The 26,210-nt window shown below is 42.7% G+C and overlaps 2 protein-coding genes across 4 annotated transcripts; both read right to left on the reverse strand.

Moving 5' to 3' along the window:
- Positions 1 to 10,460: 10,460 nt before the first annotated feature.
- On the reverse strand, positions 10,461 to 11,237 carry LOC137756837 (spindlin-2). Of its 2 annotated transcripts, XM_068533368.1 has the most exons (2): positions 11,013 to 11,237; positions 10,461 to 10,709 (listed from the first exon to the last, which is right to left on the reverse strand). In XM_068533368.1, exons 1-2 carry the CDS (start codon positions 11,235 to 11,237, stop codon positions 10,461 to 10,463), a joined length of 474 nt encoding a protein of 157 aa, XP_068389469.1. The 2 variants fall into 2 exon arrangements, with proteins under 2 accessions (XP_068389469.1, XP_068389468.1); XM_068533367.1 differs by having other exon boundaries at positions 10,461 to 11,237.
- Positions 11,238 to 22,584: 11,347 nt separating this feature from the next.
- LOC137756846 (spindlin-2) lies at positions 22,585 to 23,361 on the reverse strand. Of its 2 annotated transcripts, XM_068533379.1 has the most exons (2): positions 23,137 to 23,361; positions 22,585 to 22,833 (listed from the first exon to the last, which is right to left on the reverse strand). In XM_068533379.1, the coding sequence occupies exons 1-2, from the start codon at positions 23,359 to 23,361 to the stop codon at positions 22,585 to 22,587; spliced, it is 474 nt and encodes a 157-aa protein (XP_068389480.1). The 2 variants fall into 2 exon arrangements, with proteins under 2 accessions (XP_068389480.1, XP_068389479.1); XM_068533378.1 differs by having other exon boundaries at positions 22,585 to 23,361.
- Between the last annotated feature and the right edge of the window lie 2,849 nt (positions 23,362 to 26,210).

A 26,210-nucleotide genomic window follows, 5' to 3' on the forward strand; every position in this document is an offset into this window, starting at 1 on the left:
TCAAGTTCAACCTATTTGGGGCCTTTTGGGCCTCATAAATCTGGATGTCCATTTCTGTCCCCAGGTTTAGAAAACTTTAGCCATTATTGTTATTAATATACATTTTGTCCCTTATTTTTCTCTTTTCCTTGTGGAATTCCCATAATGTGGATATTGTTTCTTTTGTATGTGTACCATAAATCACACCAGATTCTTCACTTTTATATTCTTTTTTCTTTTTGCTCTTCTAACTGAATAATTTCAAAAGTTCTGCCTTTTAGGTCACTGATTCTTTCTTTTGCATGTTCAAGTCTGCTTTTGAAGCTCTCTATTGAATTCCTCACATCTGTCATTTTATTTTTGAGCTCTAGGTTTTCTGTTTTTTTAGTAGTGTCTATTTCTTTGTTGAACTTCTTATTTTGTTCAAACATTGTTTTCTTAATTTAATTTAATTGTTTGTGTATTTTTGTAGTTCATTAAACTTCTCTATGAGATTTATTCTGAATTTTTTTTTACTTGATAGTTCATAAATCTCCATTTCTTGGAAATAAAAACAAAAATATACAAATGGGACCTAATGAAACTTAAAAGCTTTTGCACAGCAAAGGAAACCATAAACAAGACGAAAAGACAACCCTCAGAATGGGAGAAAATATTTGCACATGAAGCAACTGACAAAAGAGTAATCTCCAAAATGTACAAGCAGCTCATGCAGCTCAGCATCAAAAAAACAAACAACCCAATCAAAAATGCACAGAAGATCTAAATAGACATTTCTCCAAAGAAGATATACAGATTGCCAAGAAACACATGAAAGAATGCTCAACATCATTAATCATTAGAGAAATGCAAATCAAAACTACAGTGAGGTATCACCTCACACCAGTCAGAATGGCCATCATCAAAAAATCTATGAACAGTAAATGCTGGAGAGGGTGTGGAGGAAAGGGTACACTCTTGCACTGTTGGTGGGAATGTAAATTGATACAGCTACTATGGAGAACAGTATGGAAGTTCCTTAAAATACTAAAAATAGAACTACCATATGACCCAGCAATCCCACTACTGAGCATATACCCTGAGAAAACCATAATTCAAAAAGAGTCATGTACCACAATGCTCATTGCAGCACTACTTACAATAGCCAGGACATGGAAGCAACCTACGTTCCAACGACAGATGAATGGATAAAGAAGATGTGACACATATATACAATTGAATATTAGTCACCCATTAAAAGAAACGAAATTGAGTTATTTGCAGTGAGGTAGATGGACCTAGAGTCTGTCACACAGAGTGAGGTAAGTCAGAAAGAGAAAAACAAATACCGTATGCTATCACATATATATGGAATCTAAAAAGAAAAAAAAAAGTTATGAAGTACCTAGGGACAGGACAGGAATAAAGACACAGATGTAGAGAATGGACTTGAGGACACAGGGAGGGGGAAGTGAGAGAGTAGCACTGACATACATTTAGTATGTAGAATAGTAGCATACATTTGGTAGTATTTACTACTAGATGTAAAATGGATGACTAGTGGGAAGCAGCTGCATAGCACAGGGAGATCAGCTTGGTGCTTTGTGACCACCTAGAGGGGTGGGATAGGGAGGGTGGGAGGGAGACGTAAGAGGGAGGGGATATGGAGATATATGTATGAGTATAGCTGATTCACTTTGTTATACAGCAGAAACTAAGACAACACTGTAAAGCAATTATACTCCAATAAAGATGTTTTTTAAAAGTCTCCATTTCTTTAAGTCAGTTATTGGAGATTTATTAGTTTTCTTTGGTGTTGTCATGTTTTTCTGATTGTTTGTGATCCTTGATTCCTTTTGTTGGTATCTGTGTGTTTGAGTTAGCAGTCTCCTCTTTTAGACTTTATAGGTTCTCTTTGAAAGAGACAGTCCTCCAGTCAGTTCAGTTTGGGTTTCTGTACATATCTGCGGTAATGTCCTTGGGCAGGTGGGGCTTGCTACCAAGATCTGTTTTTGGGTGAGGCCACTGCAAAGCTCTGAGGTCAAGAGAGGGTGATGCTGATTAAGAAAAGTTGTATATGAACTCTGGCTTGATTCCCTGTCTAAGCAAGGCTGTAGGCTGGGCTCTTCAGTTGCCTGGGTTCTCTGCTCAGGCTTCCTAGATCAACAGGACTGAGTACTATACTCAGTAGTAGGTGGGGCTATGAAGTAGTCTCCCTGCCTGCTGTGGCAGCTGAACAGGCTCTAGGTTCTGCATGGCTCATTGTTTGGGAACCTGAATTAGGCAAGACTGTGCACTGAACTCCCAGGCCAGACATGACCACCAGTTTTGCTCTGAAGTTGGGGAAAATCACAGGCTGTGGTCTCTGTTCAACTGCAACCAAAAGCAGGGCTGTTGGATGGGCTAGAGAGCTTCCTGTGTGCTCTGTTATGTTCCCTTGCTGGGAAGACTGAATGCTCTATTCAACAGTGGGTGGGGCTATGAATTTGTTTTCCTGCCTGGGCAGAGTGGGAGAACTAGCTGCAAAGCCAGCAAGACTCTTTGCTTGTGGTCTTGACTGAAGCTGACCCATGTCCCAATTATCTGGCTGAACTGAGACACTGACTGTTCTCTGTGGATGATCAGCTCTGCCTGCTGTGTTCTCTGCTCAAGCGTTGCTGGGCTACCCAGCTCTCCAGGTGTTCTGGCTAGGCTTTCTTGTTGGGTGGGGCTGGGAGTTACATTCAGCAGCATGTGGGGCTATGAATTAGCTCCTCTGCCATATGGTGCAGGGAAGCTGGCTCCAAGAAGCCTCCCAGGTGCTCCCACTTATTCTTCCTGGTCAGCGAATGGCCAGGAGCTACACTCAATCATGGGCTGGGCTATGACTATCTCCCTACCTGGGTAGACGGTGGGCAGAGCTCCAGATCCTGCAAGGCTCTTTGCTTGAGAGCTTGAATCAGGCAGTCCTGCACCCAGCCAAGTTCCCTGGTCAGACTGCACTACAGTCTGTTTTCTGCAGATGAGAAAAGCTGCTTGTCGGGACGATTACATGGGTGCTACGGGAGGAACTCAGTCTGCCAAGACCCATGTGCTGGTTGTTGCAAGCCCCCTCCTTCTCCATCACAACTAGATTCTCAGTGGGCAAGCCACACACATTTCTCCACAATCCCTGTGGGGCAAGACAAGAGTGGGGACAACCAAGAAGCAACCCATAATGCTGGGACCTGGATGCCTAACCTGGGCTCTCTTTCTCACCGGAGGAACTGTAGTCTTGGGGAGATCTCTTAGTGTGGTGCAGTGCCAGCCTGGGGGACTGGCAATGCAGTCAGCATGTAGCCACCCTTAATCTTCTAGTGTGGACTGTTTTGGTCTCTGTGATGCAGGAGGGGTTCTTCAGTCTCATCCCATGTTCTATTATTTTCTCAGTGGTGTTTTGTCCATGACTAGTTGTTCTTCTTGTGAGTGGGAATGAAGTTAGGACAATCGGTCACCATCTTGGTAATATCACTCCTCTTCTTCCATGGTTTGAAGCTTCATAGAGGGATGTATTTAGTCTGCAAGTCTGTATCTTTCCATGTGGGAGACCAAACAACTAGGCTATTGTCAAAATGTTGAGTCATTAAAAATAGGACAAACTTCATCTAGGGGAGTATTACAAAGACCTGTGAAAATGCCCTTGAGTCTGGACACTGAGGAGTGTGACCACCATCTGTTTTCAATTCTGCTTAGCTGGTAGTGAGATTGAACATATGTAGCAGCACAGTGGACACCCAACAGATTTCAGCTTATCCAAACCATCAGTGAACCAGGCCTAGGGATTTAGTTGAACCTCTAAATGAATAAAGGCCTCAGCCAGCAGTTTTACTTCATGTGGCAGAGTGGTTAATAGAGTTTCCCTGAAGGTGTAATACCCACTTTTTCACGTAAAGTCCATATGCCATCAGGGTGTGGCCAGGTAAAGGGAACAACAGGCTAGAGAGACACAAGGCCTCCACGGTTTAGTTGTTCAGTTTTGAAAATAGATGCTTTTCAATAGGGATATACCTAACATACATATCTAACATACATATCAAGGAGAAGCTGAGTCCAAAATCCCAAGGCACACCTTCAGGCAGAGAATGTTCCCCTTTGCCAGAGACTCCAATTGGAAAATCATCAGTTACAGAGCCTTAAATCTCAAATTGGTCAGTATGAATATAGGGCCCTAAAGATATAAAGCATGACACAGCTTGCTGGACAGTTTCCATAGCAGAATGTTGTTTTGGGCCCCACTCAAAAGATGCTAATTTATGGGTTAGCTAATATAAAGGACAAAGCAGAATGCCCAAACAATCACAAACTGTTTCCAGTATCCGAGAGATCCAGCTTGGTGACAGACCTCCTTTTTAGTGGTGGGGGGCTGAATAGACAACAAATTTTCCTTGACTGCCTAAGGACTCAGTATCATGAATCTGTCTGCAAAGTCCCAAGAAACATTACTAAGCAAGCAGCCGACTGAATTTTGTTGAAGATTTTCAGCCACTCTTCCTAGGAAATTTATGATAATACCACAACCAACACAAAACTGAAGCTTCTGAAGGTCAGCCATCAGGACACCATGTACATAGGTGAAAACTTTACAAATCAGAGTCTATAAGCACTTACACTAAATTCTGACCTATCTGATTTTCACAAATGGCAATGAAGTTTAGGTAACCCAGAGGAATACTACAAAACATATATGACATGCCCTGTCACATAAATGTGAACAGATCTTGATCCTCAGGTAGCCAGTAGTATGGGAAAGAAGGTGCTGCCAATGTTCAAAATAGTGTGTGTAATTGATTCAGTTAGAGTCACATTGTATGCAATTGCTGAGACTATAGAAGAAACAACTGAATTTATTTGACAATAATCCACTATAAGCCTTCAGCTCTTCTTAAACTTTTACACTGGGCTTACATGGCTGTTCTATAGAGATCCTGCATTTCTTTCTTCCCCTGCTTCCTTTAAGTATTTAATCAGGGCTGTAAATTTCTTTATTCCTCCTGGGATTATATACTCTTTGTGTGAAACCACCCAGGATGATCCAGAGAGGCTGGTGGCAGAGCAATTCATGTTTCCCACTTAATTCTTCTCTACATGTGGCTGAGTTTCATCTAGCACTTATGGGACAGGAAAATACAAACATCTTTTCCTACTATATGTTTAGATGTGGAGGTAACACCGAGATTGCAAAATATTGGCCCAAAATGTTTCATTCACAAGGTCATATTCAGGTTTTTCCTATTCTAAAGCTGGCCAAAACCTACGGCCCAAATCTGGATGCTCTTCCCCTCCACGGGTCCTGTAGAATAGTGACTTGGGCATCCATATCCAACAGAGCCATAAAAGTTTGATTCTCTCTCCTCACCAAAATTCTCCAACCTACTCAGTTGAATGCGTATGGCATCTGATCTCCATTGGGGACAGAGAGGACTCATTGTCATCTCTAATTATTTTTCTACTTATAGCAGCTGTGGTTGAGTAGGCCAGCTGTTTACATTCTTCATTTACAATCATTACCTGTCCAGCACTCTCATCTCCCAAGCCAGTTACCAAAAGTTCTAAGTATTCTCCAGTTTGTGCCTGGGGTGCTTGTGATTTCCTTCCTTTAACTCTGGGTCATTGTGTGTGTGTCTCTGTCACTATTATCTGAAAGGATACAAAAACTTCTGCTTACCTAGGATCAATCTTAGTACTATTTGTTACAATGTAGTGGGCCTGAGGTTAATGACCAGACTGAGGAGCAAGTTGTCTCACCAGTAGTTGAATTATCAAGAAATAATGCATGATTACAGCCTGTCTTTGAACCTACTTCCTGGTACTCATCCTGCAACCATTTCCTCAATTCCTCCTTGTTAACAGTTTATTATTCACAGCAACAGCCATAGTCAGACTGATAGGCAGTTTTACCCTGAATCCCTGAGTCCCACTTAACACAGGGTAATAGGAAGTGGGCATGAGACACATGTACACACAGTAGATTGCATTAGAGGAAAGGAAACTAGTTTAATTAACTTAATTTTTTATAATGGGCAGTGAACATGCCTTCCTCTTGTTCTGGAAGGAGACATTATATTTATTATATTGCAGTAAGCATTCCTGCTCATTGCTACAGAGGGAACCACTATCCCATCTCGCAAAGATGTTTGTTATTCAAACATCCTTCAAAGGAATGTGGTAAACCAAAACCATTCATTCCCTTGCTTGCAAAATGTACAGAGATCCATACAATATTGTCCTCCAACAATGTATAAAAGTAAAATTATTGGAAATATGCCATCTTCAAACTCACTAGGTAATGGCAAACTTATCTCCAACTGAACTCCCACTAACAGTGGATGGGATCTCCCACTTTTTTATCTGGATGACAACAAATATTTTTGAACTTCAACATGCTGCTCATCTTATGCATATAAAAGCGTATGTGATTTCAATTTCCATTTTTCTGATTCCTAGGGAGACATAAAGCCAAGACATATTTCCTAAGCAACTACCACATGCTAGATACTATTTTAAGTATCTGTGATACCTCAGTAAAAAAATAAGGAAGGAAAATCAAATACTTATGGACCTTATATTCTGTCAAGGAGAAAAAAATAAAGTTATTAACTAAACTATATAGCATGTTAGAAGATATGTGGATGGAAAGGATAGACTAAGGTAATGGGGAGCAGATTAAGATAATGCAGGTTTACTGACCATATGATCTTCTATTTTGGAAATCTCTGTTCATATTATTTGCTAAGTTCTCTATGGGCTGTTTGTTTTATTCTTATTGAAATATTTTTATTTATTTCTTGTATTTTCACTATCGAAGTTAGTAGCCTAATCTTACTTTGTCCCACTTTGCATAGCATGATTTTTTCAAATTAGAGGATTCATATTTTAATATAATAACATTTATCAAAATTTCCATCAAAATCTGTCAATTTTTTAGCTTTAAAAGAAATTTTCACCAATTCCATGGGAAAAAATATAAACACTCTCTTCCATTTTATTTTAAAATTTTATAAATGTTACTTCCTAAATTGAATATTAACTTTTTAACCATTTGGAATTCATTTTGTATGCAAGGTATGATGAAGGGATTGGAGTGTATTTCCTAGCATATGGAAAATAGATTAATACTGCACAGTTTATTGAATAAAATGTCTTTTCTCATTCATCTGAAATGTCACCTCTATTATGATTTCAGTTTCTTATATTCAAATATCTTTCTAGGTCTCTCCTCTGTTTCACTGATATATTTGATGTTCCTTTCTCCCTCCTTGTACCCCATTACAGATTATACTCCAGAGACTCCAGTGATCCTGTTAAAATATGAGACAAATCATGTTATGCTTCTGCTGCAAATACTCGAATGGCTCCCCATCACACACAGTGTAAAAGTCAAATTCCATTCTAGGCCCTCCGAGGCTCCAAGCTATCTGCTTCTCCCAGATCCCCATCACCTCTCTGAACTCACTTCCTGAAATTCTCTACCTTGCTCACTCAGCTCCAAGCTATCTGTTTCTCCCAGATCCCCATCACCTCTCTGAACTCACTTCCTGATATTCTCTACCTTGCTCACTCAGCTCCAGCCATGCTGGTATCCTCAGTGTTCTTTGAACATGCCAGGCTTACTCCTGCCTTGGGACCTCAGCACTTGCTGTCCCGCTACCTGGAATGCTCCTTCCCCAGACAGCCACAGGGCCAGTTCTCTCATTGCCTTCAGGTCTTTACTCAAAAACCAGGCTCTCAGTGAGGCCCACTCTTCAGCCTCCTCCCTGGAATTTCAGTCCCCCTGTTCTTTGCTTTATTTTTTCCTTCTTAACACTTATCACTTTGAAAATACTTTATATTTTACTTATTGTCTCTTGGCTACTGTCCGTCTCCCACACTAATATGAATGTTCCATGAAGATAAGATTATTTATTTGTTTCTTTTGTTTATAACCATATCATAAGGACCTGTGTCTAGAAGACTGCCTGGCAGAGAGACCACCTGAAGCAAGTATTGGTGAGACAAAGATAGAGCAAATAAATTAAAAAGCAAATGGAGTTAAAGTAAGCCAAAGGGGGGCTAGGCAATTTTCCCTGGGCTTAGCCCCAAAACTACCAATGCAAGTGCCTCCAGGAGACAACTGGGCATTTTATTAGAGTGAAGCAGGCCAACTGGGGGTGTGGCCCCCTTGAGAGAGCATTCTGAGTCTAAAATGGCTGAGCCCTTCCTCAGAGCCAGCTGCTTGTATCCTTGTTGGAATGTGGGCCCTAATCCTTGGTCTATTGTTTTTGTTTTTATTTTTTCAGGTAAGCCAGAAATGTGGATTTTTGAAATGTGAAATCCCCCAAATGTCTAAGTAGCTAATTTTAAAATGGAGAATGATAAAAACATGACGATCAAGCAAAATATGACAGCGGGCTGAAATTGGCCCATGAGTGGCCTGCAGGTGTTTGCTAGCCTGAATTATGTGATGTATGAAAGAAAACTTATCCCTGTTCTGGTGAGGTGGGCTTGCCTTGTGTAATTCTTGAGGCAAACAGCTTCAGGCCGTGTTGGGTGGAGAGAATGAACTGGAATTACCAACTTCTTTCAACTCCTGGAAGCTCCCTGCCTCCCCCTCTCCCTGCTATGCCTGGAGTTAAGGAAGCCTGGGCAGTGGGGAGTCACCAGAACTGTTTCTTTGAGGGTAGGGGTATATTTCAGTGAAGTGTGGAGCGGGAAAACCAGATAGAGGGTTTTGAAGGAAACTTCCACAGCTGGACCGGGGAAAGGAAAGAAGGACAAAGACCCATGTGTTGGGACACTGTATCTCTGAGGGAATTTATTGGGGGTTACCACACCCTCTCCCCACCAACCACCTATGTGGCACCATACAGTCGAAGGACTTAGTTATACAAAGTCACAACTCCCCACCCAACTGCGCATGCCATCTATCTCACCTGGAAATAGAGCTGCGAAAATTTCCATCACAGCTCCCCGTGTGCGTGAAGTGGGCAAGACTGGTCAGGAGGTACCTATGAAAGGTCAGTAGCCACTGGCTTTGTCGGGATATAGCCAGAATGGGGCTTCTGGAGGCAGCAGACCTCCATCTGGTGAAGCACTGGGTGGAGCCACCTGTGGTTTCAGGCAACTGCTGAGAGAAGCATGGACAGTCAAGTATTCCCCATGCCTGGCAGAGAAACATTAAGCTCAATCCTCTGATGCCCCTCCTCTATAAGGAGGCCAGGTATAGTCCAGGAGGAGGAAGAACAGTGAGGAGAGTGCTGTACCTGGGTTTAGCAAGTTTCCATTTTTCTGGATAAAATGCTATCCAAATGCAAGGTGGCACATCTCTTAAGTTCTGAGCACCCCACTGACCCGTTCCCCACAAGAATCGTTTATTCAGTGTAGGGGAAGGGAACCAAGGCCTTCAGGTCTGAGATTTACTGCTCTTGGGTCCTCTGGAAAATACGAGGTGGCTGCCCACAGGGGCCTGTTTATGGAGTGCCATGTTAGTGTGTTTAGGCTGAGGGTTGGGGTTCTGCTCAGCAGGTGTGGCATGAACTCCCTGATATTATAAAAGCCTTTTAGGTATAAACTTGGCTCCTGCTTAACTCTTGAGACATTCCTGTCAAAATGTCCTTCTAGGGAAGCTCCAATCCATCTGGTTTCTTTGACTGTTGCCACCTCCTTTGTGCACAGAGCTAGGGAGGGCAATTTGGAAATTGCCAGAAGTCCTATTTTTCCTTGGGTCTTCCCATCTCTCATGGACCCCACTCCCCATATCTTGTTTTCTGTATTCTCACTCCCTCTGTCAGTCTTTCGTCTTAGAATTCCTCCTTCCTCCGTGTCCCTCTCCTCTGGCCCCACACTCATGCATAGACCTCCATTTAAGTATCCTTTTAGCCTCTCCCCAGATCTCTGCCAACTTCATCTTTCTCTCCCTTGCTCTGGATCTCTTCTAAACGTCTTTGTGTCCCTCTCTACTCAATTTATTCTGTCTGTTTTCCTCTAAGCCTCAAGATCTCACTCTCCCTCTGTTATTCTTCACCCCCTCCCAGTTGGGTGCCTCCCCCTCTTAGGTCATCCCTCCTGCTAGGGAGCCTCTCCATTTCTGACCCCTCCCCACCTCCTCCTAAGCAGCCACCTCCCCTTCTCCCTTCCCCCACAGCCCATCTCTAGTTCCTTCTCCTCCCCCCTCCCTAGACCAGACCAGCTAAGTCCTATTCCATTTTTAGATGACTGATTATGATACTAGCTGAACTTTATTCACAGCCTGAATTTACAGCTGTTCCTTCCTTTCATGCCCCATCCACCAAACACACCCAATCGTTTCAACATGACAAATTCCTTACACACAGCGTGTCATGGCCACATAAATTTGTATTTTTCAGGACAAAACAACAGTTATGCTGGCAAAGATGTTGGATTAACAGGGACCCTAAAGCTTTCAATACACTGAAAAGTAACATTATTTTGCATGTCTACAAAGTACACATTTGTTTTCACAAATGTGGCAAAGTTTACCCTAACAGTTAGGACTTTTTCACCAAATCATAGACATAGATATGGAAATCATCATCAAACTTGATGAAATACACAGAGGGTTTGGCTTCCACTTGGTGAATGACCATGCCGATCCGTTTGGAGCCATCTTCTTTGGTATATTCCACATGTTTACCTATCAGGCCATCTACAACTCCTCCTGGCTCCCTCTCTGCTGGAGGAGACTCACTGGACTCTGGCATGATACGGAGGTCTCCTTCTTTATAATCATCTAGAAGCTGGTACATGTACAAGACAGGATCTTTCTCATAGGTAATATAAAACCAGGCTTTCATGATAGGTGCTTGGGCCAAGACCATTCCTCTCCATTCATCCTTAGAACCATGCTCACCCTCAAACATATGTTCCACAGCTTTACCAATTATGGTATTTGCAAGGTTTGCATCACTGACTTGAGATGATGCCACCCTGTCGGAAAGAATTTTAAGAGACAAAACTCTTTCATCTCTGTGAAGTTCCAGTCCATAGACACAGTCAATTCCATCATATTTCACCAGATAAAGAGAAGGATTTATAGGCACCTGATCCAGAACGGTTCCTTTCCACTGGGTGATGGGCTCATCGCCTTCCTTCCATCCGTGTGAAATCCTGCAGCCCACGATGTTCCTGCGGGGCTGGGACGAAGGTCTGCCTCTCTGCTTCTTTTGGGAGGCTTTTCTCTTCGTCATGTTTGCAGACCCAGTGGCCCGTCCTGCGACTGCCCTGGTTTGTTGCCCTTCGGCCTCCTGCGAGTTGGGGGTTTTCATGTCTGCAGGAGGAGGAGAGAAGATAAGAGAGGAACATTCAATATGCCATAAGGTGAAGTTCTCCCGACAGAGTCGTCTCCAGGTACCCTGCGCCAGCGCCTAAAATTTCCCCATGAGCCTGGCAGCAATGCTGGAAATCCTGGCTGTGTGCCTGAAAGTGCTCTCCCTTCTAGGTTCCTTGAGGCTGCGGGAGAAGGCGGCAGCGGCAGTGGTGCTGCCTGGGGTTAGGAACCCTGCAGGAGGGGGCGGGCTACCTCCTTGTTCAGAGACCCCAGCCTCCGTCACCCGCCACTGGCGCCCACTCTCAATCCCCTGCAAAACCCCTATCCCTCCACCGCCCTGACCCGCATGCACTCGCTCACTGTCCTCCTGCTCTGAACACCCCAGTCTGCTACCCACACGCCCCCGTCCACCCCCACTCTCTTTCGTGGCCCCCAGCGCCCTCGCCTCCCCGTGCTCACCTTCAATGTCTTGCTTGATTCCTTACTCTATTCCCCTTTCCTACTGCACATTGCACTCCCCCCTCCCACCCCGGCGCCCGCCTCCACCCCTTATCTCCTGCAGGAGTCCATCCCATCCCCCTTTTCCATCCCAGCGCCCACCAATGGCCTTGCCTTGCCTGGCGTCCACCGCCCCGGATCTCGGGCTTCACGTGTGCAAATCGGACACCTCGCAGCTTCCTTTGCGGTGAGCCTGCGTCCAAGAAGGATCCGCAGGCGAGGAGCCGGGTGTTTGCAAGAGCTGGAAGGGGAGGATCCTTAGGCGAGGAGCGTGTTTAGGAGGGCGCCGGAGCAGGCGAGGAGGATGGCGGCGGTGTCTTCAGCACTCTGCTCTCGGGCCCTCCGCCTCCCCCTTGGTGGTGGCAGCCCCTCTGCCACATGGGGCTCCCACCAGCCGCTACTGGTGCAGTAGTCTCCTCCCTCTTTCCGTAGCGCAGCTTCCTGCCAGGAGAGAGGCCTCCCCTTCCTGCCAAACGCTGCCTGCCCCACTGCAACTCTCAAGCCCACCAGTGCTTTGAGCATGGGTGGTGCTCCTCGTCTCCAGATCCCGCCCTTTTCCCAAATCTGGAGCAGCTGGGCCTACAATCCTCCACCCTATTGCCCCCTCCTCTCTCCCCCCCTCCCTTTCAGGGCCCTTTGGCTCCTGTGCTCACCTCCACCTCCACCCTGTCAGTGCCCCTGCTCCATCTGCTTTCCACCTCCCAAGAATTTGTTTTTTCTTTTTCTCAGTGCCCTTATGTATTTATTCTTTATACATAAATATGCCTTTCCTGTCATTTACAGGAATTTGTGGTAGGGAGGGAGAAATGTGCTCAGTCTGCCATCTTGACCCAATCTCTGTGTAATCTTTCCTTACTGGTCATTACTGGACTTTACTTCTTAAGGATTTCCTCCCTTTTCTTTTTCTTTTACTTTTACTCTATTGCAAATGAATTCCTTCCACAATGTTAACACTGTGTAAATTTCAGAAAATTGATAGGAAGAGAACAATCAACTGCAATTCTAGCTCCCATTCCCTTGGGCTCCCAGCAAAATATTAATACTCGTTATTTGTCTTGCCATTTTTCTAGGCTCTTACGAAACTGGGATCATTTTGCATAGGCAAGTTAATGCCCTGATTTTTTCCATATAGAGTATGCATCTTCTAAGAATATTAAATATTTTGAAAACTATTATTTCTCTTATTCGTTCATCAAATATTTATTGAGTACCTACTGCATATATGGCCTTTGATCCATAAAACTCAGTTTTACAGGGACCACAATTTAACTTTTCTGCCATTATTGAACACTGGGATTATTTTTCCACAATAACTGATAATTTGATCTATTTGTCAGAAAAGATAGCCTCAGAAAAAAATAAGTTTATAAGAAACAATTAGGTAAAATGATGGTTTTATAATTCGTTGCAGACGTATTCTTTAAGGAAGGCTAGAATGACTCTTTAAAAATTTGAGGAAAACTTTACACTGAATTTATTCTAATATCAACAGGTCTATTAAAATGCAAAATGCAGCAAAATAATACAGAAGAAAAAGCAACTGAACAAACCAAAACCCAGTGAACAACCTGAATGTTTAATAGTTACGCATAATATCTGAATCAGATGATGGGTTAGATGTTAACAGAGCAGCTAAGCTTAAAACAATAAAATAATTACTAAAAGGGAGAGAAGATCAATAAAAAATTTTGATTCAACGATCAAAGTATACAAATGTTAATATCGAGTGTGAAAAAAGAATTTCACATCTAGAGCTGATGCAAATAAAAGTTCATACAATTTTTTATGGATAGCAAATTACAGGTATGCTTTAGTTCATGGGAGAGTTTATTTAGTTCTGGCAAACTTTTATTCCTAGGATTTTACCCTTGGAGTCCCAAGCAAAAGTGAAGGAGTTTTACCGGGGCTCTGGACTCCAATTTCTGTATCCTTAGCTTCAACAAGAAGTCATAACCTCTCCTGTTCTAAGCCTTTCAGCAGTTCCCTCTAAAGTGGTTACATTTCCTCAAGGGAAAAACATCCACCAAATTCACTGTCTCTTGGACATGTTCTCCCCTATATCTTGGCTGGGTAATTATTTCCTATCTTCTTAGTTTTCAGATACCTTTGAGTTTATTGTTTTACTATTTCATCCAGCTTTGATTGTTTAATTAATGAGAAAGATTTTTGAACTGCTTAGTCTCCTATCACTAAAATCCAAAACTCTATATTTATTGAAAAATATGTGTTCAACTATTTGTAATAGCTCCAAACTGGAAATCACCCAAATTTCCATCAACAGTGGACTGCATATGTTGTAGTATATTCATTCATACAATGGAATATCATACAGGATTGAGAATGAGCAAACTACAACTACATGCAACAACTTGAATGAATCTCACAAATACGTTGAAAAAAAGAAGACAACAAAAGGCCACACATTTTCTTTCCAATTTATTCAAATTTCAAAAATTTAAATAGTCTATGGCCTTAAAAATTTTTAAAGCAGTTATTCTTGCAAATATATTTTCCAAATAGATAGTGGCAATTCACATTTCATCGGTAATTGATGAGAGAACACAATGGAGACATTTTTGAACATGTATAAATGGCAAGAATGGTTCATATGGTTGATGGGCAGCAAAATATATTGAATTGAACCATCACTTGATATTGCAGCCTAGCATTCAATCACACCTCTTCTGGTAATAGTGTGCCCATTTTCCTCTTGGGAACAACTTAAGTCTGCCCTTTCAGAGAACTGAAATACTGTCAGAGTGATTGTTTTAAGACTAGGCACCCCACCTAGTCAGAGCCAATGAGGCACAATGATATTTTGCACAAACTCCTGGGTATGAAGTAAGTGATCTTGTCCACTGGACATGAGTTAAGCTGAGAGGATAAGAAGATCAAGCTGCTCTGTTCACCTTATCATCATCTGGAGACAGAGGACAAAGCAGCACAGAGAAGAAATCACAGCCAAGCTAAGCAAAAGAGGGAGACTGCTGTCCTAGTGACACATTCCGTACCTGTAGGTGGTCATGGCCACTGACTTCTCAATATTCATCCCACTCTAAAAGGTTACTCTAAGCTAATTGTGATAATGTTATTCCCCCTGCAAGTGATTGGTGTAGCATTTGGCATATGATCTAATCTTGGCCAATTAAACATGATGATATACGTTGGGGTACTTTTGAAAGAAATTTGTTAAGGGAAACAGAAAATGATGTTTCCTTTTCTTCTTTAGGGTGATTCTATTTCTGTATATGACCCTTGGAATCTGTGTAACCAGCCTGAGGGCAAAACCAACACATTGAATATGGCAGAGGAGGAAATGAGAATACTCTGAGCCCTTTGATCATTTCATTTAGCTGCTGATCATACCATTCCTGGAGTCCTAGTTCTGACTCCAAGTGATGAGATAAGAAACTTCTTTATAGGTACAGCAATTTGAGTCTGGGTTTTCTAATACTTGAAATGGAAGGTATCTGAAACGGCAAAGAGTCTGTTTAATAAATGTATGTGCATCTGTGCTTTATACATAAAAATACACACATACATAAAAAATAGCAAGCCTTATGTAGAGTTAAGAATAAATGAAATTTGAAGATAGAAGTTAAATTTAAAATTCACAAACTATTAACATGTAACAACTGTATTTGTTGAGTGACTTTTAATAGAATTTATTTACTTATATAAATTATAATGTATAAAATCTACGAATTGCAAATTAGCAATTTATATACATATCAGTATAATGAAAATATTTTAAATAATTCAAAACCTATTTTTCTAGCCAAAGCAAAACAACTGAAATTTTTAATTTCTTAGAAGTTATTTTCAGTGAATTCAACTTTTAACTTTTGCTTGATATGAGAAAATAAGTTTTAACTAGCTGCTAGATATTCATTCATATATCACTGACATTTTTTCTTTTCATCATTTGACATAATAAATGATGTGCTAAATAACTTTTGTAGAATTAAATAAATACTATTTTTATTTAATTCTCAAAGCCCAAGTCATATACAAGGACATAGAGGACAAAATATAAAGGCCTTCAATGGCAGCCAATAGGCACATATAGGTCACTTCTCAAGATATGACTTCAGGAATGAACAATGAATTGAAAGCCCTCCAATCACAGCCATTATTTTTGCTAGGATTTTGTAACACTGATCTTGCATATATTTTGTATATTTCTATGTACTCAATGTCAATGTTGCTCATGCTATGTCTAAGAAAACCCAGTGAGAGTAATTAAATTCTAAGGAATAAGATTTTGAGCTTTGGAAGACCACAAACCATTCTAATAGCTAAGATTTTTTTCACCTCCCATACCAAGGATCAATTTTCTCCCCTTTGGGGGCAATGTCTTCCTGGTTGAGAATGCATGATCTAGGGCTTGCAGGGTAAAGCAAGAAGATCGCGTTGTATATCAACTGCAATAGGAAGCCTTTGGAGAGTTTTAAGCAAGAAGGTGATATAATCTCATTTATATTTTTAAAAGATCACTCCAGCTATTATGTGGAGATTTGAAAGGAAAGCAAGGAAATCTTCATTCCCAACACCCAATTTAATCAACTTAAGGCCTTATCTTCTATTCTAAATCCTTTAGTCACTGAGATAACACATTTCTCTCCCCAGCTGCCAAAGCATCAGGTCATGTGCTTACTGCTTTTGTTTTCAGTTATTTCTTCATCGTTGGCCCCTTGGGATTTTTCTCACAACCTTTAAAGTTCAGCTATATATTTAAAAGGAGACCTGTCATATTTTTTTTAATAAATTTATTTATTTTATTTATTTATTTTTGGTTGTGTTGGGTCTTCGTTGCTGTGCACGGGCTTTCTCTAGCTGCAGTGAGCGGGGGCTACTCTTCGTTGCGGTGCGCAGGCTTCTCATTGCGGTGGCTTCTCTTGTTGCAGAGCATGGGCTCTAGGCACACGGGCTTCAGTAGTTGTGGCTTGAGGGCTCTAGAGCACAGGCTCAGTAGTTGTGGTGCACGGGCTTAGTTGCTCCACGGCATGTGCGACCTTCCCGGATCAGGGCTCGAACCCGTGTCCTGTGCATTGGCAGGTGGATTCTTAAGCACTGCACCACCAGGGAAGCCCAATCTGTCATATTTTATCCAACATTTTAAAGTGATTTAGTAAAAGAGTATTCCCTCTACCTACATTTTACTCTTTTTTTTAAGCCAGTGAGTTTATTAGCCTCTCTTTTGGTCAACTAGTGGTGTACTTCTCTTCCTTCATGATGTATACAAGAAGATTATAGGGGAGTCAGAGGAGTCATGCCCACACTTCATGAGGGCCCTCCTTCAATATCTACTGTTTTTTCTTTAATGAGTGAACTAGGCAGTTCATGGCTTATTTCAGAATCCTCTCAAATTGATTTTGAGGGGACATGGGGATATATGTATACATATAGCTTATTCACTTTGTGATACAGCAGAAACTAACACACCATTGTAAAGCAATTATATTCCAATAAAGATGTCGAAAAAAAAGATGACAATAAAACCACACTGAAAATATTAATCCTTTAAACTATAACCCATTGCAAATTGTGCCCAGGTATGTTGTACAACATATTAACTTCACAACGTAAGAAACGGTGGGTGAAATGGGTGAAAGGGGTCAAAAGGTACAAACTTCCAGTTATAAAATAAATGTCATATAGACATAATGTACAGCAAGGTGACTATAATTAATAATACTGTGTTGCATATTGAAAGCTGCTAAGAGAGTAGAGCTTAAAAATTCTCATCACGGGCCTCCCTGGTGGCGCGGTGGTTGGGAGTCTGCCTGCCAATGCAGGGGACACGGGTTCGAGCCCTGGTCTGGGAAGATCCCACATGCCGTGGAGCAACTGGGCCCGTGAGCCACAACTACTGAGTCTGAGCGTCTGAAGCGCGTGCTCCGCAACAAGAGAGGTCGCGATAGTGAGAGGCCCACGCACCGTGATGAAGAGTGGCCCCCGCTCGCTGCAACTAGAGAAAGCCCTCGCACAGAAACGAAGACCCAACACAGCCAAAATAAATAAATAAATAAATAGAATTAAAACAAAAATTCTCATCACAAGAAAAAAATAGTAACTATGAATGGTGATGGATATTAACTAGACTACTGTAATCATTTTGTAATATATACAAAATCAAATCATTATATTGCACACTTGAAACTAAGTTATATGCCAATTATATGCTTCAATAAAATGAAATATTTTTTGAAAATAAAATAAAAATAAAAATTATTTTTAAAAAAGAGGTTTCATTTTGTTTCTTCTACCAAGTACTATGTATAGTGGTTGTCAACTAGGACCCTCATTCCCCTGGCTTCATATCTCCCAGTGACTTCTTTAATTGGTGAGATTAAGAGGTTGGACATGTCAGAAAACTTTTGAGTTCTTTTTTGTATTTATCTCTTTTAGGCACAATCTAATTTATTTAAAATATAGAGAAAACTCTGTGGACCAGTGGCACCTGTAGTTATATCCAACTTTGCCTGTGACTGGGTGAAATATGAGGAAGTACTTGTGTCCTGAGAGCTAAGTATGTCCTCCAAGCCATCTTTTGTCAATTATAAAGGAGATATTTTGACCTCCATTTGTGTCATTATTTTGCCTGTCTCTCAAGTGGTTACAAACTTGCACGGAGAAAAAAGGCTTTAATTATTGGTCTTTGGGGACCTCAACCAAAACATTATGATGAGCTGTGGCACAATTTCAATCTGGAAGGGAAGGAACAACCATTATAGGTATGCCATGACCTGGCCTTACTTCTTCAAGATAAATACAGGACCTGGGTCATTAGGGGATGTACTGTCATCTCTAAGACATGAAAGGAAACTTTTGCCATTCCAAAGCAGCACTTTGTAGTTGTTTCCTGGGGGAAAGGGTTGGGAGAATCTGACAATATTCCTTTAAATGTAATGCATGCCCAAACCAAGACTGATTGTGTGATCCCATAACTGATAATTAATCATTAATATCATACCTACCTCCATTTTAACTCAGAAAGGACAAAATCATTTGGGCTTGGGGAAGGGGGATGGAATGTGATCTAGGCAATGCACTTAAAACACTTCTACATTAGTATATGCATCTATACAAATAAGAAAGTTTAAGACCTGCCCAAAACCAGCCTCCTTTTAAATAGCTAATTATGTTAAAGTCTTTACTAACTGATTTAAACCCATGATAAACTCTGTTTGGGGTACCTTCTGCTGTTATCATGATAGCAACATTTAGTTCTTACCTGGTTCCAATAGAAGAAGGGAACATTCCAAGGAGGTGAAGCAACAGTAGGAATGTATACAGGTTTTCTTGGTCAGTTTCTCATTCTCACTTCATCAGAATTATACACTCAGTCTAAGGAAGGAAGAGCCCAAATTCTTCATCTGTTTTTTCATTTGGGAAATTGTGTGTCTCAAGGATATTAGCAAACCTAGCATTGTCACTGACACCTCTCTTCCACCAAATATCTTGTCTAAAGACAAATCAGGCAAGACACACTGCAAAATATAGCCGGAACTACACCAATTTCACATTGCACTCACTGCTGCCAGACTGGTTTAAACCATCATATCTGTTACCTGGATTATTGGAATAGTCCCGAATGGATCTCCTGTTTTCCATCTTTTTACCCCATTACAGACTATACTCCAGAGTCTCCAGTGATCCTGTTAAAATATGAGACAAATCATGTTATGCTTCTGCTGCAAATACTCGAATGGCTCCCCATCACACACAGTGTAAAAGTCAAATTCCATTCTAGGCCCTCCGAGGCTCCAAGCTATCTGCTTCTCCCAGATCCCCATCACCTCTCTGAACTCACTTCCTGAAATTCTCTACCTTGCTCACTCAGCTCCAAGCTATCTGTTTCTCCCAGATCCCCATCACCTCTCTGAACTCACTTCCTGATATTCTCTACCTTGCTCACTCAGCTCCAGCCATGCTGGTATCCTCAGTGTTCTTTGAACATGCCAGGCTTACTCCTGCCTTGGGACCTCAGCACTTGCTGTCCCGCTACCTGGAATGCTCCTTCCCCAGACAGCCACAGGGCCAGTTCTCTCATTGCCTTCAGGTCTTTACTCAAAAACCAGGCTCTCAGTGAGGCCCACTCTTCAGCCTCCTCCCTGGAATTTCAGTCCCCCTGTTCTTTGCTTTATTTTTTCCTTCTTAACACTTATCACTTTGAAAATACTTTATATTTTACTTATTGTCTCTTGGCTACTGTCCGTCTCCCACACTAATATGAATGTTCCATGAAGATAAGATTATTTATTTGTTTCTTTTGTTTATAACCATATCATAAGGACCTGTGTCTAGAAGACTGCCTGGCAGAGAGACCACCTGAAGCAAGTATTGGTGAGACAAAGATAGAGCAAATAAATTAAAAAGCAAATGGAGTTAAAGTAAGCCAAAGGGGGGCTAGGCAATTTTCCCTGGGCTTAGCCCCAAAACTACCAATGCAAGTGCCTCCAGGAGACAACTGGGCATTTTATTAGAGTGAAGCAGGCCAACTGGGGGTGTGGCCCCCTTGAGAGAGCATTCTGAGTCTAAAATGGCTGAGCCCTTCCTCAGAGCCAGCTGCTTGTATCCTTGTTGGAATGTGGGCCCTAATCCTTGGTCTATTGTTTTTGTTTTTATTTTTTCAGGTAAGCCAGAAATGTGGATTTTTGAAATGTGAAATCCCCCAAATGTCTAAGTAGCTAATTTTAAAATGGAGAATGATAAAAACATGACGATCAAGCAAAATATGACAGCGGGCTGAAATTGGCCCATGAGTGGCCTGCAGGTGTTTGCTAGCCTGAATTATGTGATGTATGAAAGAAAACTTATCCCTGTTCTGGTGAGGTGGGCTTGCCTTGTGTAATTCTTGAGGCAAACAGCTTCAGGCCGTGTTGGGTGGAGAGAATGAACTGGAATTACCAACTTCTTTCAACTCCTGGAAGCTCCCTGCCTCCCCCTCTCCCTGCTATGCCTGGAGTTAAGGAAGCCTGGGCAGTGGGGAGTCACCAGAACTGTTTCTTTGAGGGTAGGGGTATATTTCAGTGAAGTGTGGAGCGGGAAAACCAGATAGAGGGTTTTGAAGGAAACTTCCACAGCTGGACCGGGGAAAGGAAAGAAGGACAAAGACCCATGTGTTGGGACACTGTATCTCTGAGGGAATTTATTGGGGGTTACCACACCCTCTCCCCACCAACCACCTATGTGGCACCATACAGTCGAAGGACTTAGTTATACAAAGTCACAACTCCCCACCCAACTGCGCATGCCATCTATCTCACCTGGAAATAGAGCTGCGAAAATTTCCATCACAGCTCCCCGTGTGCGTGAAGTGGGCAAGACTGGTCAGGAGGTACCTATGAAAGGTCAGTAGCCACTGGCTTTGTCGGGATATAGCCAGAATGGGGCTTCTGGAGGCAGCAGACCTCCATCTGGTGAAGCACTGGGTGGAGCCACCTGTGGTTTCAGGCAACTGCTGAGAGAAGCATGGACAGTCAAGTATTCCCCATGCCTGGCAGAGAAACATTAAGCTCAATCCTCTGATGCCCCTCCTCTATAAGGAGGCCAGGTATAGTCCAGGAGGAGGAAGAACAGTGAGGAGAGTGCTGTACCTGGGTTTAGCAAGTTTCCATTTTTCTGGATAAAATGCTATCCAAATGCAAGGTGGCACATCTCTTAAGTTCTGAGCACCCCACTGACCCGTTCCCCACAAGAATCGTTTATTCAGTGTAGGGGAAGGGAACCAAGGCCTTCAGGTCTGAGATTTACTGCTCTTGGGTCCTCTGGAAAATACGAGGTGGCTGCCCACAGGGGCCTGTTTATGGAGTGCCATGTTAGTGTGTTTAGGCTGAGGGTTGGGGTTCTGCTCAGCAGGTGTGGCATGAACTCCCTGATATTATAAAAGCCTTTTAGGTATAAACTTGGCTCCTGCTTAACTCTTGAGACATTCCTGTCAAAATGTCCTTCTAGGGAAGCTCCAATCCATCTGGTTTCTTTGACTGTTGCCACCTCCTTTGTGCACAGAGCTAGGGAGGGCAATTTGGAAATTGCCAGAAGTCCTATTTTTCCTTGGGTCTTCCCATCTCTCATGGACCCCACTCCCCATATCTTGTTTTCTGTATTCTCACTCCCTCTGTCAGTCTTTCGTCTTAGAATTCCTCCTTCCTCCGTGTCCCTCTCCTCTGGCCCCACACTCATGCATAGACCTCCATTTAAGTATCCTTTTAGCCTCTCCCCAGATCTCTGCCAACTTCATCTTTCTCTCCCTTGCTCTGGATCTCTTCTAAACGTCTTTGTGTCCCTCTCTACTCAATTTATTCTGTCTGTTTTCCTCTAAGCCTCAAGATCTCACTCTCCCTCTGTTATTCTTCACCCCCTCCCAGTTGGGTGCCTCCCCCTCTTAGGTCATCCCTCCTGCTAGGGAGCCTCTCCATTTCTGACCCCTCCCCACCTCCTCCTAAGCAGCCACCTCCCCTTCTCCCTTCCCCCACAGCCCATCTCTAGTTCCTTCTCCTCCCCCCTCCCTAGACCAGACCAGCTAAGTCCTATTCCATTTTTAGATGACTGATTATGATACTAGCTGAACTTTATTCACAGCCTGAATTTACAGCTGTTCCTTCCTTTCATGCCCCATCCACCAAACACACCCAATCGTTTCAACATGACAAATTCCTTACACACAGCGTGTCATGGCCACATAAATTTGTATTTTTCAGGACAAAACAACAGTTATGCTGGCAAAGATGTTGGATTAACAGGGACCCTAAAGCTTTCAATACACTGAAAAGTAACATTATTTTGCATGTCTACAAAGTACACATTTGTTTTCACAAATGTGGCAAAGTTTACCCTAACAGTTAGGACTTTTTCACCAAATCATAGACATAGATATGGAAATCATCATCAAACTTGATGAAATACACAGAGGGTTTGGCTTCCACTTGGTGAATGACCATGCCGATCCGTTTGGAGCCATCTTCTTTGGTATATTCCACATGTTTACCTATCAGGCCATCTACAACTCCTCCTGGCTCCCTCTCTGCTGGAGGAGACTCACTGGACTCTGGCATGATACGGAGGTCTCCTTCTTTATAATCATCTAGAAGCTGGTACATGTACAAGACAGGATCTTTCTCATAGGTAATATAAAACCAGGCTTTCATGATAGGTGCTTGGGCCAAGACCATTCCTCTCCATTCATCCTTAGAACCATGCTCACCCTCAAACATATGTTCCACAGCTTTACCAATTATGGTATTTGCAAGGTTTGCATCACTGACTTGAGATGATGCCACCCTGTCGGAAAGAATTTTAAGAGACAAAACTCTTTCATCTCTGTGAAGTTCCAGTCCATAGACACAGTCAATTCCATCATATTTCACCAGATAAAGAGAAGGATTTATAGGCACCTGATCCAGAACGGTTCCTTTCCACTGGGTGATGGGCTCATCGCCTTCCTTCCATCCGTGTGAAATCCTGCAGCCCACGATGTTCCTGCGGGGCTGGGACGAAGGTCTGCCTCTCTGCTTCTTTTGGGAGGCTTTTCTCTTCGTCATGTTTGCAGACCCAGTGGCCCGTCCTGCGACTGCCCTGGTTTGTTGCCCTTCGGCCTCCTGCGAGTTGGGGGTTTTCATGTCTGCAGGAGGAGGAGAGAAGATAAGAGAGGAACATTCAATATGCCATAAGGTGAAGTTCTCCCGACAGCGTCGTCTCCAGGTACCCTGCGCCAGCGCCTAAAATTTCCCCATGAGCCTGGCAGCAATGCTGGAAATCCTGGCTGTGTGCCTGAAAGTGCTCTCCCTTCTAGGTTCCTTGAGGCTGCGGGAGAAGGCGGCAGCGGCAGTGGTGCTGCCTGGGGTTAGGAACCCTGCAGGAGGGGGCGGGCTACCTCCTTGTTCAGAGACCCCAGCCTCCGTCACCCGCCACTGGCGCCCACTCTCAATCCCCTGCAAAACCCCTATCCCTCCACCGCCCTGACCCGCATGCACTCGCTCACTGTCCTCCTGCTCTGAACACCCCAGTCTGCTACCCACACGCCCCCGTCCACCCCCACTCTCTTTCGTGGCCCCCAGCGCCCTCGCCTCCCCGTGCTCACCTTCAATGTCTTGCTTGATTCCTTACTCTATTCCCCTTTCCTACTGCACATTGCACTCCCCCCTCCCACCCCGGCGCCCGCCTCCACCCCTTATCTCCTGCAGGAGTCCATCCCATCCCCCTTTTCCATCCCAGCGCCCACCAATGGCCTTGCCTTGCCTGGCGTCCACCGCCCCGGATCTCGGGCTTCACGTGTGCAAATCGGACACCTCGCAGCTTCCTTTGCGGTGAGCCTGCGTCCAAGAAGGATCCGCAGGCGAGGAGCCGGGTGTTTGCAAGAGCTGGAAGGGGAGGATCCTTAGGCGAGGAGCGTGTTTAGGAGGGGGCCGGAGCAGGCGAGGAGGATGGCGGCGGTGTCTTCAGCACTCTGCTCTCGGGCCCTCCGCCTCCCCCTTGGTGGTGGCAGCCCCTCTGCCACATGGGGCTCCCACCAGCCGCTACTGGTGCAGTAGTCTCCTCCCTCTTTCTGCATAGGACTAGGCTCTTAGTTTCCTGTTAGTGAAGAGGCCTCCCCTTCCTGCTAAACCCTATGCTGCCAGCCTCCATTGCCCTGGAGCCACTCCTAGGCTGCTCCTCTCCTTTCCAAAATTTAGATTTCTGGAAACTCTAGGTGGTCTTTTCCTCTGCAGGTACTTCCCACCTCCACCCTCTCAGGCTCTCTAGCTCCACCCCTCAGCTGCCCTGCTAGGGTGCCTCTTAATTTTTCACACGTTCTTCACGTTTTTTGCCCACACAAGTTCACACAAAACATATATGGATACAGAAATCGTTTATATTCATACACAAATATATTTATGTGCATACATATTTTTCTGTATATTTCTGATATTCATATTCACAGATATATAATCCTAAATACACACCTTTTCCCAATCACATAACGCACAGGCATCTTTTTTGGTATACCATTACACAGAAATACATATAATGAGAATTTCTCCAACGCATGTGTAGGCTCTTTTAGATTTGGAGACTTAGCTTGGAAAAATAGTGACTTATTTTAAGCTTAAAGTGTTATTTTTTTGTGTGACTCCAATTTGTAACAAATCTTATCCAGTTTTGCATAAAGTGACATTTATTTTGTATCTTGTTTGTATCCTTTTTGTTACTTATAGTTTTTTCCACCATATCGCATAATTCTTTAAAATATCACTATTATGGTGTCATATCAGTAAGAAAGCAATCTCAAACTGATTTAAAATAACAGTAATTTATTGGGTAATTATTTGAATAATCTAATAGGTGTCAGATTGGGCTTAATCTAAGTGCTCAGTGTTATGGGCTGAATCGTTTCCCCTGCAAATTCGTATGTAGAAGTCTTAGCCCCCAGTACCTCAGAATGTGAATGTGTTTGGGAGTAGTGTCTTTAAAGTGGTATTTATAGTGAAATGGGGTTCCATGGGTAGGCTTTAATGTAATATAACTTGTGTCCTTATAAGAAGAGTTGATCAGAATGCAGACATACCTGGAAGAACAACCATGTGAAGATAGAGAAGATGGCTATCTGGAACGCCAAGGAAAGTGGCCTCAGAAAAGAATCAACCCTGCCGACACCTTGATCTTGGACTCATAGCCTGCAGAACTGGGAGAAAATAAATTTGTGTTGTTTAAACCACTGAATCTGTGGTACATTTTTATGACAGCCCTAATAAATGAATATATTCAGTGCTGTCACCAAAAACCTACTTTTGTTCCATCTTCTATTTTCTCTGTGTTGTCAGTTTCATTCTGAAGCTTATGTTACAATATGGCTGTCAGCAACTTTGGGAATTATATGCTCCCTTATTCATATCCAGTGACAGAGAAAACCTTTTTAGAGCAACTTTTGATCAAAATTTTGCTTTACTTTGATTGGGAACTTCATAGGTCATTTGCCTGTCCTTGTACTATGGCCAAAGACAATGCTGTGTCCACTTATTTTAGTTTCAGTTTATATACTTATTTCAGAAAAAATCACATTAACAAAGTGAATCTGTTTGAATAATTGGCTCATGCTAATCAAGTGCCACTCCCGAAGTTGGGATTGGGGTCAATCCCACAAAAATTGTATAGGTCCTATACAATGAAGGAGGATTGAAATGGATACTGGTAGAGTAATCAATAATGTCCCCAGCAATTCCACGTTATTATTTTGAAAGACAGTCTAAAAGTTTTTACTCTTCTAAAATTTGTGTTTCTCTGATACTACTCTTAAATCTATGTGACTGCCAATTAATTGCAGATTTGTTCATATTTCTTTGATGAGGTAGTAATAATTTTTCCCCTTTCAAAATTTTTATTCCTAAATTTTTGCAACTTGTTGGTATATTTACATCATCCCCTGTTGTTGAGTTTGGTTTATGAAAATCTTTCACAGAGAATCAAACCAGCCTCTTTTACAGTTATCCTT

This window comes from Eschrichtius robustus, chromosome X (assembly GCF_028021215.1).
Source record: "Eschrichtius robustus isolate mEscRob2 chromosome X, mEscRob2.pri, whole genome shotgun sequence".
NCBI classification, from domain to species: domain Eukaryota; kingdom Metazoa; phylum Chordata; class Mammalia; order Artiodactyla; family Eschrichtiidae; genus Eschrichtius; species Eschrichtius robustus.

Excerpts from the sequence above, each read along its gene's own strand:
- LOC137756837 (XM_068533367.1), bottom strand. The coding sequence starts at position 11,237 with ATGAAAACCCCCAACTCGCAGGAGGCCGAAGGGCAACAAACCAGGGCA.
- LOC137756846 (XM_068533378.1), bottom strand. The coding sequence starts at position 23,361 with ATGAAAACCCCCAACTCGCAGGAGGCCGAAGGGCAACAAACCAGGGCA.